Source organism: Daktulosphaira vitifoliae, unplaced genomic scaffold (assembly GCF_025091365.1).
Source record: "Daktulosphaira vitifoliae isolate Bord-2020 unplaced genomic scaffold, ASM2509136v1 Scaffold_3, whole genome shotgun sequence".
In the NCBI taxonomy this organism is placed as follows: domain Eukaryota; kingdom Metazoa; phylum Arthropoda; class Insecta; order Hemiptera; family Phylloxeridae; genus Daktulosphaira; species Daktulosphaira vitifoliae.
This window is the reverse complement of record NW_026099574.1, coordinates 27032047-27044276: the sequence shown is the minus strand read 5'-3', so window position 1 is coordinate 27044276 and position 12230 is coordinate 27032047. Positions and strand designations below refer to the sequence as shown.

Sequence of the window (12230 nt, the reverse complement as noted above, 5' to 3'; positions counted from 1 at the left end):
TTTTTTTTTTTATGTCTGTTGCCACTTTTTCTCAGCACTCACTGGACCGATTTCTTTCAACAATATGTCAAAAGATCACAAATCGTATCTAGTTGAAGACATTACCCTTAAATATTGAAAAAATTTCCATCGTTCCCTTTAATGGGGGAAATCTCCAAAAAAATAACAAATTTAAAAATTGCTAATTTTTGAAATTTTTTCACTTAAAACTACCATAACTTTTTCAAAAATGAACAAATCAATATATTTTTTTTTATAGATGCATAATGTCTTTACCTTTCATTTGATATATTTTTTTATAAATTCCCTCGTTTCCCGAAAATGGGGGAAATATCCAAAATTACAAATTTAAAAATCGGTAAATTTTGTCATTTTTTTCTTAAAACTTCCATAACTTTTTCAAAAATAAACAATTCAACATAATTTTTTTTTATACTATATCTAAAACCTTAGATATTTACCTTTCATTTGATATCATTTTTTTAAAAATCTATCACTTAACCTGCTCATTAGGGGGGATTTAAAATAGCAACTTTTTTACAAAAATTAACTTTTTCAACTTAATTTTTGAAAATGTTCCGAAAATACTGCGTCCTTCAAACATATATCAAATTAAAGCTTATTTTATGTACTATAATATGAAAAAAAAAAAATTTTTCCCGACACTTTTTCATCTACATTTAAACGGCTGCCGTAGTTAAAAAAACACTATTTTTGTGTTAAAATTTTCGATTTCGGATTTTAAATTTTCAACTTAAAAATGCTATAATTTTTTGAAAAATGTATATATCAGCACAAATTTTTTTTTTTCTAAATACATTGTAAGTACATCTTTTATTTGACATACTTTTTATTAAAATTGGACAATTTACCCTCATATAGGGGGCGTCCAAAACTTGAAATATTGTAAAAAACATAGATCTTTTTCAACTGAACTTTTGAAAATGTTCCGGAAATACTGCGTCCTTTAAACATATATCAAATCAAAGGTTATGTTATATACTATCAAATGAAAAAAAAAAATTTTTTCCCGACGACTTATCTTCTATGCGCAAATGGCTACCGTATTCAAAAATATGCTATTTTAACAATTTTTTTTGTTTTTTAATTAAACACTATCTACAGATTTGCATCGAAGCGTTTTTTATGATAGTGATTTTAATCACTGTCAGATATCATCTATACTGGACCCAATTATGCCACAACCTCACTGTGCCGCCACCCCACTGTGCTGGGTTTTTTTATTTATGTATATTATATAATAATAATACATTTATTTTTCCCTAAATTATTTTATTTTCATTTTAAATTTAATAATTATAATTAGCATTTATTCATATATTATATTTTAAAATGAAAGAACTACTAATTAGGATATAATCAAAAAAATAAGAGTTGATGTTGCTTTTGGAATAATTCACCAATTTCTCTAAATGAAACACTATCTACAGATTTGCATCGAAGCGTTTCTTATGATAGTGATTTTAATCACTGTCAAATATCATTGTACTTGTCCCATCTATGCCTTGTCTACACTGTGCCTCGACCCCACTGTGCTACCGTTTTTTTTATATTTAGTTTTAGAATGATGTAACTCTAAGGTTCTGTCAATACAACACTTAATTTGACAAAAAATAAAAAAATATTGTATTTTGTAATTTAATTTTTTAATTAAGTAATAATTAAAATTTAAATAATATATATTAATGTAATTGAATTTAAAAATAACTTTTATTATTTTTAATTCTTTGGTTAATAACAATCAATGATGCATTTTATTATTACTTATTGGAGTGAACTATAAAAATAAAAAAAAGGTAGCACAGTGGGGTCGCGGCACAGTGTGGACGAAGGATAGATGGGACAAGTATAGTTGATATCTGACAGTGATTAAAATTAAATAATTTTTTGGGTGATTTCCCCCGTTTATAGGGGAGCGAGAGAATTTTTTTCAAATTTTGAGGGTTATGTCTTCGACTAGATAAGATGTGATTTTTTGACATAATTTTCATCAAAATCGGTCCAGCGAGAGCTGAGACTGAACGTTCACAGACCCCCCCCAAAAAAAAAACACATCATAGTAAAATTAATACCTTCTCAGCTTCGCATGGAAGTTAAAAAATGATACATGGGAGAATAAATAAAAACTATAAAATTACTAAAAAAATGTTTTACTTTTGCAAATAACTCTTGTTGCTGTCTGTACAATTCTTCCTCAGGTATACCTAAATTCTCCAGTCTAGTACTCTGTCTTCTTCTTTTTGATTTACAATCTTTAACAACTTCTTCTGCTTGTTCTCTATAGTCACCAAATCCCAAATGATCTAATGCTATAATATTTATAAATTAAAATAATTATATAATGTGGAAAAGATTTAGCTGATAACTTTTTAATTTTTTTATTAATTAAAATGTTTATTTTTACAACTTTCATTCTACTCTACCAAAAAACAAAACTATTTTCAATATTGAAGAGTTATTTTAAGTACTGTTTTAATAAAAAAATATTGATTTGAGAGACATTTGACTTATAAAATTAAAAAAAAAGTGTAAAATCTTTCTTTAGTCAATCAACAATAATAAGAGTTGTCAGTTAGATCTATTCTACCTTAATATCAATAATTTTAACCATACCTGTAAGTAAATGTTCTGCATTTATTGTTTTTTTTTGTTGTGACATACACACTTGATTGGCTTCAGATGATACTAAATGAATAAATTCAGTACAACAACTCATTATCATTTCACGAACATCATTGGCAACCCGCATATTTGGTAATGCATCTTTAATCATTTTATTAACTGATGCACGGGGTAATGTTAGTTCTTCATCCTCATTGGATGGTCCAGGTACATTGCAATTTAATGTTAAACTATTAGTATTACAATTTGACATAACAACAGCTTTGCTACAGCTTGGTATCGAAATACTTATGTTACAACTAGGTTCAGATAATGATGTATTGTTGCTACACACAGGAACCAAACTTTCGTTATCACTCATATTATGTTCTTTATTTAATTTAGTAATAACATACAACTTCCATAATAATCAACTAAATAATAATAATAGTGCATAATAAAATATAATAGTTCAATTATATTTAAAGTAAATTTAAGCAAATTAAATATTCTATAGTTAAATATTATTTATAAATAATTAAACATTTAATTTTAGGGAAAAAAATTATTTTTCTTGTATATTCTTACTAAGATTCAATTTTAGATAATATAAAAATTTTAGATTTTTTCCCAAGGTGGAACTCTTTTTTCAGTATAATATAATTATTTTATTCCATTAGTTCAAAACAATTGTTATCATATTTCATATATAATTTAGCTTTGTTTATATAATTTTCTTAAATATATTTAGTCAAAAATTTTATGTAAAATAAATGTTAACAATTTTATAATATTCTCTACGAATACTTTTTATAATTTCAAATACTATAATTCCTAAAATACATGAATATATTTTGACCTTAATAATTAAGATGGTTTTTATGCGTGGCAGGCAGACCTCTACAATTAAGTTATACATCTTTATTTGTCCCATTACAAAAAAAAAAAGGTCACCAATGTCAAGTATGGAGAAAAAAACTTATCTTGAACAAATTTCTGTCCTATCTATAGGTAATGATTTAGCTATAACTTGAGTTAATACAAGTAAATTCAAAAATCTGATATTTTTATAATTTAGTAATTAAGCAATGTGTATTTAATGTTTTAACGGCTTCTCATTGGAATATGGCAATATTGTTATCATTAAGTAAACTTACCTAAAAATAATAATTTATGGAGTACTGGAAAAAGTACTATTATAATGAATTAAACTATAAAACAAAACAGTGACTTTCCGTGTGGACTAGAACTGTAAATTTGTTTATAATTAAATCAACCAATATAAAAATAATAATAATCATTAATGATAATAACATTAAAAAAACTTTAAACACATGTTATTGTTGATAATGTGGCAGTATTTGATTTTATTTATAACATTTAATTAGAAATCACAATAATGTTGGAATTAATATTAATATTTATTGAAATTTGAAACTTTTATAAATATTTTTAATTTGCAATATTAACTTTAGAATGTTATTTATATATTTAGTAAAGATTACAGTACTTAAATGAAATATTTTCATTCCAAGTAAAAGACTGGGAACGGTGGCGCGTTCCTGTAATCTAGCTGCTTTAGAGGTCGGATTGCGTGGATGGTTTGAGGTGGGGATCACTGTGGCGGGTCGGTCTGCGTTGAACGGACGTCCGCACTAAGCTTGTCGTCAATATGGGCTTCACAGAGTAGTCTGAGAAGTCCAGGTTAGCTAAGGAGAGGCGAACCGGGCCAGGGGGGAAACCCAGCAGCCAAAAGTCTCCGCGGTGAGCAGTAGTGGGATAGCGTCTGCGAGTGGAATACTCGTTGGCAGCCCCGCTAATACAATCAGACCGTAATCCAAAAATTTTTTGCAGTTTTTTATTACTTTTTTTTCATTTAAAAATTCAATAGTAGTTTATAAATGTTTATATGCATAATTCGTAACATTTTTTTAAGTTAATACATTAAGCTTAATTCAGACCCGGATCCAGTTTGCAGTACATACTTAAATGTATTTATAAATATATTTTTGTACGTTCAAAAAGTAAGGAAAGTTTATTACGAACAATAGAAACCCGACCCTTACTTACTGAACACACACACACACACACATATATATATATATACCTGCCCTTAAACCGTTCCTAGTATTGACTTATTATTACATTAACTCAAAAATAATACCTTCTCAGCTTCGCATCGAAGCTAAAATAATAATGATTCTGTCACTTCAAAGGCACAATTAGGCATTTTGCCTTCCTATAAAATGCTTACTAGATCCATACTTGACCTCTACACGGAAAAACCCAATTTAGCACCAAATAATATATGTTATTTTCGCAAGCTGAAGATTATTAAATTACTGTATCATTGTGTTTATTTTACACAAACATAACTTGATGTGTGAGGGACTCGGTCACCCTACCTGTTGGGTAACAAGCGTTATCAGTTAACACAAAGAACGCTAAAAATTATGTGAGAGAGCATAGATATAAATATGAGAGGCTTTGGTTTTTTAACAGCTCTAATCAAACCATATTTTAGAAATATATTTTATAACAGTACTCTGTAATCACAAGCTAATGTTTGGGTTGGTTTTTTAAATGTATTCATTAGATTAATTTAAAATCATAATATACCTCCGGTCTCAAACACTATTTGAGAGTATTAATTCTATTTGTTTTTGGCCACTTTAAACCTGTACAGTTACGAATAATATTGTTCTTCCATTCATGTAGTCCATAAATGATTTAAAATTTAATATCCATTCAGTTTGGAATTACTGTGTAATATACTATAATTTACTCAATTATTTTTTTAAATATTGGTTAATAATTTTGTTTTTAATTAATAGAATAACAATTTACGTAATCATAATTTCAAATGAGTAATTAAATAAAAGTTAAAATAAGTTAAAAAAAATGATGATTCAGAAAAAAAAAATTTAACATTCATGTTAACTTTAAAATTTATCTCTTTCCTAATGTCATTTTAATAGTTTTTGTAAGCCTAAATTTTTGTCTAGACATTGATGCAAATTAAGGTTTAATTGCCTGTGAACTTACATAATTATTTTTTTTTTAATAATAGTAATTAATAATAATTTAGAATATTATTAATAACAATCATATTAATATAAATAAGAAATAAAAAGTTGCAGTTTTTGAGTAAATAAGTCAATTGTACATTATAAAATATGGGTAATAACAAAAAAAAATCAACTATTGTGTACTTATAATTAAAAAAAATATGTACACTGAGTGATTTATTTATCATAAACCACATATTTATAAGATTATAATGATAAAAATGATAAGTTTTTTATTGGTTTAATTTATTATTCATGACGCATTTTTCATGTCCATATCTTATATCTTTAAGAGTCAACATAAATTTTTCAAATAGCAATACACATAATTAACTATAATATTTTTTAGATAATGATTTAATTAAGAAAACTATTGTCCAATAATAACTTTTGCACCTGTATTTAGGAAGTTATTGATGTTTATACTTAAAAGAGTACGGCCGAAAAGTATTAAATTATAGAAAAAGTAGACTAACAAAAATTGTAATTAAAAAATAACAACTAGGACATTTTGATTTATTTTCATAACTCTTTATAATGCTGTTTTACTAATAAGTATTGGTTGTTATTGTAACAGCAGGTATTAATTTATTTTAAAGAAACGATAACTAATTTTCCGATATAGTCATTGTTGACTACTATTTAACATCAGTTTTTATCGATGTTCACCTTTACTTATAACACAACAGTGTAAATGTATATTAAATGAGATTGTTATCAATATAAAAATAAAATCATTTATCATATTAAAACATTTAAGTTAAAATGTCTTAAATTTACAGTAAACTTTAAAATATGAGTTATATAATATTATAGTATAATCAAAAATTTTCTTAATTTAGAAATATACTAAAAAATAAGGTTTCAAAACTTTAAAAAAAACCTAATAGTTTTTATTTCATGTCTAAAATAGTCAATTTAGAAAACAGAACTTTACACATACGTTTAAAAAAACCCAAGTATGAACTGGAAGGGTAAGCAAATGACTATCTGAACTTATAGAATTACTATAATGAAAAAGGCAATGTTATAATTTCTTGGGTTTTTTTTCTGTAAATAGTAGCAAATCTATATATTGTATAAATTAGCTTAATTTTAATTAAAAAAATACAAAATGTATTGTTTTTTTATTAAAGTAGTAATATTTATTTACTTATTAAAGAGAATATAAATTAAAGAGAAAGGAATAATGACTCATCATCTATATAATATTACTAATAAAATCATATATAATGTTTTTACAAAATGAGATGGTAAAATATACATATATATTATTTAAAAAAAATTTAGTTAATTTAAATAATTAAATATATACTTAGTTTACTTTGTTGAAAAAATATGATTTTAATGTATATAATGTTGATAAATTTTTGAACATTAAAAAACAATTATTCATTATTGATGGTTTGCTCTATCCAGTCTGAGTAACAAGACACTGCAGTGTAGACTCCAGGGTATTTAGGTCTTGCACATCCTAGTCCCCAGCTAACAATACCACAAAGGTAAAAACGATTGTCCATCCCCAAACAAGATAAAGGTCCACCTGAATCACCCTAAATATGTATTTTTAATAATCTGAGTCCCATGGATATAGTAAAAGGCTGGACTTAGAAAAATGTGGGCCTACAGTTTAAACATTTATATCTCTAATAAATTTTTACCTAATTTCTTTTTGTTCAATATTAAATCATTAGGAACTAGAAAACTTTTATGATGTTATGTAATAATTTTAGAACTTCATCCTTTTCCTAAATCCAGCCCTAATATAAAATGCTATGTGAAAAAAAAATAGATTAAATTTATACCTGACAGGAGTCTGCTTGATTATATCTTGATCCTCCACCACAGATTACACACTTACTAACATAACTACTATAGCCAGCTTCTTTATATTTTTGTAAACATGTGTCTAATGGTATTAATGGTACATCAACTTTTTGCAATATGTGAGCAAAAGCTCCACTTTCTGATACACGACCCCAACCTGTTACCACTGCTGAATCTTTAAATCAAAAAAATATTAAAATAAAGGTAAATAATAAAAAAAGATTTCAAAACTTACCAGAATTGAATTGCATACCAGAATTAGGTATACATATTGGAGATACTGTTGCACCATCAAACTTCAATGCTGGTGATACTTTTAGTAATGCTATGTCTTTTGAAAACTTTTTTCTATTATAACCGTTTAAATATACATCTACCACTTTAACTCTTTGTTCAGAGCCTTAAAATAAAGAAAATTTAAAAATAAATATTCATATTTCAACTAAAAAAAATAAGTAATTTAAATATTACTTTCATCAGTGTAAAGATTACGTTTGCCAGCTACAACAGAAAGTATATTTTCTGACAAACCATTAACACAATGGGCTGCAGTAGCTACCCAATTTTCATTTATCACTGCACCACCACATATATGTCTAGCTGTCCATCCAGTGATTAATTGTAAGGATATTTGCCATGGAAATTCACCTAGAAATATAAACCTACATTTATAAATTATGAATAATACATTTTTTAATAAGTAAACACATTTTTCTGTTTATGATTCAAAAAGCATAAAAATATTATATCAGAAAAAACTGAATTTGAATTCAATTTAAAAATAAAGATTTTTGATCACACTATTTATATATACATTATGTTTAATTAAAAAAAAAAAAAAATATTGAAATCATATATGTGGTAAGTTAAAATTGATTTTGATATATACATCATTTTAAAAATTCAAAAGCTGCAGCACATACCTTAAATAATATTATCTTTATGATAAATTTTAACCTTATTTAACATTTAACATTTAACATTTAACATTTTGTGTATTATTGGGTTTAACCTCTACAATGCTTTCCCTGAGATAAACTCAATTTTTGTTTTTAACAAAGAGTACATTATTAATTTTAATTCTTTAAATACTGAATTTTAGAATATAATAAGTTTATATAAATTGAAGAGGAAAAGAAAGAGATGGAGCTTATTTTTTTTTTCTAATAATAAAAGTGTTACACAAATTAAAATTCATCTTACTACCTGTTAGTTTTTCATATATGTTATTATATATTATGTTGAATAATGTTATTCCAAAAAATCAAATTTATATTTCATTATATTAAATAAAATATTATTTGTCACTCAAAATAAAATGTTTAGGTATAAACTTTCTTTTAAAAAAAATGTTATTTTGAAAATTTTTGTTGAAAACTAATTTCAAAATTAAAAAAAAATATATCCAAAGTTTGAAATAACATGAACTATATTATGAATTAATTAAAATAATTTAATGGTAATAAATATAGTAGAATGATTTAAATATATTTAATAGTATATATTTCTTTTTATGATAAAGTCTAACGTTATTAATATTTTGGTGTTGGGTCTTATTGATATAAGTGATTCAATTATATTGATGCACATATAATTTAGCAATAGCAGATAAATACTTATTAAAAACACATAAAAACTATAACTAAATATCAATTACCTGGGTCTGAATTACTTCCCCCAACAACTCGATTATTGCTAACACTAGATTGTTTTCCTTTACCATTTACACCACATGGGTAAGTATAGTTAAGTGGACTAAAAATCATCAATACTCTTGATAATAGTTACATTCAAAATTTTAATAATTATTTTAAGAAAATTACCTAAAAGCATTTTGGGATACTTTTGGTTTTGTTTTTATTGGTGGATTCCCAGTATATGTTGAAGTTGTAGAACTAACCGATCCAAAATGATTGAAATTAGAATAAAAACCACTATTAAAATTATTCAAATCATTCATATTATTCACTAAAAAATAGCTTGCTTTAACATTTGAATCAAATTTTGATTCTTTTACAGTCATACAATTTCCTGAAAAAAAGTACCACAAAATATTTCTAATGTTAAAATGTAATAATTTGCTTTTCGTGTTATACTACCAGTAGTGCATTGTGCTGAAATTTGTTGTAATAGTGCTAAGGAGAACAGAAACAGTGCAATCATGATTAACTACTAAACAAACAAAAGTAAACTTTTGTATTGAGTAACAAAAAGTAATAAACAACCCAAGGCTGACTGTTTATCTATCTTGATGTCAATGTTTTTTAAATTACAATATAGCTAATAGAGTCAAATAGTTTAATGACATAATAAACATTTTTTAAATACTTTAAATAATTTATTAGATTTTTAACATATATACAAACATAGATTACATCAAGTAATAATAATACATTTAAAAACTTTTTAATAAATAATTTTGTACAAATAAATAATACTGAATTATTAAATTAGATCTAATCAAATTTATTATCTGTATCGTACTACATCTGAATCTTTAGGTTGATCTATTGAAATTAATTTATTTTTTGGTTCATCTAAAAAAATATACACACACACATAAAGTTATTAACATATAGTAATTAATTTAGTATATAAAGATAAAGAAATAACATTTTTTTTACCTGTAATTGACAAATTATCATCTTTTTTTTTCTTTTTAATAGGACTCACAGCACATTGTATTGAACCTTTGCATCGTATTTTATCAGTAAGTGAATTGTGAAGCCACTCTTTTTCATTTAAACTTAAAGTATGAGCTCTATTCCTCTGTTGAAAAGGATCTATTTTCAAATTATAGAATGATACTAGACCAGTGACAAATTCACAGTACAGATAATTATGGGTTGAATTTATTGTACGGAGACATGAATAAGTATTATTATTTGCATTCATACAAAAACAAAATGGACCTTCTGTAAAAAAAAAAGTAGTATTTATTAATAGTTATAAAATAAAATAAAAGTATTAATTTTAAATATTTAAAATATTAATTTTAATACTATAAGTATAGGACAAAAATTTTGATATTTCGATACAATATACATTTCTTGACACTAATATTCTTTATTTTTAATTTTTGTTTAAAGGACATTATAAAATCATACAAATTGGCCATATTTAATCCCACAGCTAATAGTATAAAAATTATAATATTCTTTATGACTATTAGTAATCTAAGATGCTTTAACTTTTTTAATCTTCTTACTTTCTTATTTATTAGTATATTAAATAAATGTAAATTTTAAAAAAGTTCCATGTGTCTTAAATAATCAGATTATTTAAGATTCTTAATTTGAGCTACAAACTTTTAGAGGGACTCAGTTCTCCCAAATTTCTCTTATTTTTTTATTAAAAATAATAACATATAATCTAGTTGGAAATTGTATTTAAGAATGTGGAATAAAAAAAAACAAAGGCGATTGAACCATCAAAATAATTTAAATATTAATTCATTATGTAACAATCAAAATAAAGTAAAATGTTAGTTTTTTCACTATGAAATAATCTAATATTTAGAAAGGACAATGTTATATATCTTACCAGTCCAAAATGGTGCTGTTTTCCAATGATCATTATCATGGTTAAAACAATTCATTTTTTCTAACATACATTCTTTATCTAACTTGGCATTTTTTTTTCTGAATTTCCGACCTTTTTTTTTATTTTTTTTATCAGCTTTTATTAGTTTCTTAATTTCTTTATTTAAAACTGGATCACTATCACTAAACCTAATAGCATATTTTAGGTAAAAAAAATAATAGAAATGTTATAATTATTTAACACATATTAATTAACTATTAAGAATAATTGAATTTCTTACATAAATGGAACACAGTAACATGCATCAGTTGGAGAAGTCAAATTTTTTACTTTTAATTTTTCATTATGATTATGTCGTATTTTATGAAGTTCAACTCCATCTACAAGAATACTACCAGGATCCATGTGAGTTAAATTGTATAATTGAGATAACCTATAATTTAAATAGTTTAGTGTAAATATATTTAGTACAAGCAATTCATGAAATAAAATTGTAATAGTTTACCCTGAACTTTGTTCCGGTTGCAAAAAATCTGACAGTATATTTAAACTTGAATCTTTTTCATTAATATCATCATTTTTATTTTCAATTTCTTTCTCTTCATCAATATTTAACTGGGGCCGCTTATTTTTCAAATGTCTTTGTAATTCTTTAAGTTTATCTATTTTAGATTGTAAATTTAATATTTCTTTTTGAATATGATTTTGACTGAGTTTCCACACAGTTGGATTGTTATAAACAATATTGGTACACTTAACATTTCCTTCAGATGAAACCATACAAGTAGCATCAGAAGAATCATTAATTGCAGTTTTCAGATCATTGATTTTTTTGTGATAAACATTAATATACATTGACATGTTACTATTGAATGCAGTCATTAAATCTCTACGTATTCGATGATCATTGTGGTTTAAAGGTTTTAAATTTCTAAATATTGTAAATATTTTAAAACAAACAGTTCATACAACAATTAAATTAAAGTTACTTTTTTTTTTTGTCAATCTCCAGCTTAGTGTATAAATTTCCATCTTCTGAAAAACATGTACACTTTTGCAATCCATTAAATAAATTTCCTTTTTTTTTTGTATTACATTTATGCTTTCTCCAACTATTCATTAGATAAAAATTAATAGAATTTTCATGACAAAAAAAAAAAAAAAAAAAAA

The 12230-nt window shown here is 24.7% G+C and overlaps 3 protein-coding genes and 1 long non-coding RNA gene across 7 annotated transcripts in view; 1 reads left to right on the top strand and 3 right to left on the bottom strand.

The window, feature by feature from the left end:
* LOC126902578 (protein Dr1) overlaps window positions 1–3919 on the bottom strand; it is a 4750-nt gene extending 831 nt beyond the window's left edge. The window contains exons 1-3 of the mRNA XM_050679979.1: window positions 3780–3919; window positions 2635–3056; window positions 2176–2330 (exon numbers count right to left, since the gene is read on the bottom strand). Of these exons, the coding sequence (XP_050535936.1) occupies window positions 2176–2330; window positions 2635–3004 (525 nt within the window). The 5' untranslated portion in view covers window positions 3005–3056; window positions 3780–3919. The remainder of the gene's footprint in view (window positions 1–2175; window positions 2331–2634; window positions 3057–3779) is intronic.
* Window positions 3920–4168: 249 nt separating this feature from the next.
* LOC126902580 (uncharacterized) overlaps window positions 4169–12230 on the top strand; it is an 8837-nt gene continuing 775 nt past the window's right edge. The window contains exons 1-2 of one of the 2 annotated variants that reach the window (XR_007703256.1): window positions 4169–4646; window positions 10184–11465. This is a non-coding gene — a long non-coding RNA (uncharacterized LOC126902580). Of the gene's footprint in view, window positions 4647–6436; window positions 6665–10183; window positions 11466–12230 lie in introns of those variants that run through there. The other variant, XR_007703257.1, reaches the window with a different exon arrangement.
* LOC126902575 (trypsin-1-like) lies at window positions 6878–9758 on the bottom strand. The gene is made up of 7 exons (XM_050679975.1): window positions 9617–9758; window positions 9341–9548; window positions 9175–9272; window positions 7989–8165; window positions 7753–7917; window positions 7496–7692; window positions 6878–7243 (listed from the first exon to the last, which is right to left on the bottom strand). Exons 1-7 carry the CDS (start codon window positions 9678–9680, stop codon window positions 7079–7081), a joined length of 1074 nt encoding a protein of 357 aa, XP_050535932.1. The 5' UTR covers window positions 9681–9758; the 3' UTR covers window positions 6878–7078.
* Window positions 9905–12230, bottom strand: part of LOC126902574 (putative extracellular sulfatase Sulf-1 homolog) — a 20053-nt gene continuing 17727 nt past the window's right edge. Inside the window, exons 10-15 of one of the 3 annotated variants that reach the window (XM_050679973.1) lie at window positions 12050–12172; window positions 11566–11991; window positions 11341–11493; window positions 11061–11248; window positions 10142–10432; window positions 9905–10054 (exon numbers count right to left, since the gene is read on the bottom strand). In XM_050679973.1, coding sequence (XP_050535930.1) covers window positions 9987–10054; window positions 10142–10432; window positions 11061–11248; window positions 11341–11493; window positions 11566–11991; window positions 12050–12172 — 1249 coding nt within the window. In that variant the 3' untranslated portion in view covers window positions 9905–9986. The remainder of the gene's footprint in view (window positions 10055–10141; window positions 10433–11060; window positions 11249–11340; window positions 11494–11565; window positions 11992–12049; window positions 12173–12230) is intronic. The other 2 variants (XM_050679974.1, XM_050679972.1) reach the window with 2 other exon arrangements.

Excerpts from the sequence above, each read along its gene's own strand:
- LOC126902575 (XM_050679975.1), bottom strand. The coding sequence starts at position 9,680 with ATGATTGCACTGTTTCTGTTCTCCTTAGCACTATTACAACAAATTTCA. Across the intron at positions 9,273-9,340 it reads GTATCCCAAAATGCTTTTAG|TCCACTTAACTATACTTACC; the intron begins GTAATTTTCTTA and ends GATGATTTTTAG. Across the intron at positions 7,918-7,988 it reads TAATCTTTACACTGATGAAA|GCTCTGAACAAAGAGTTAAA; the intron begins GTAATATTTAAA and ends CTTTATTTTAAG.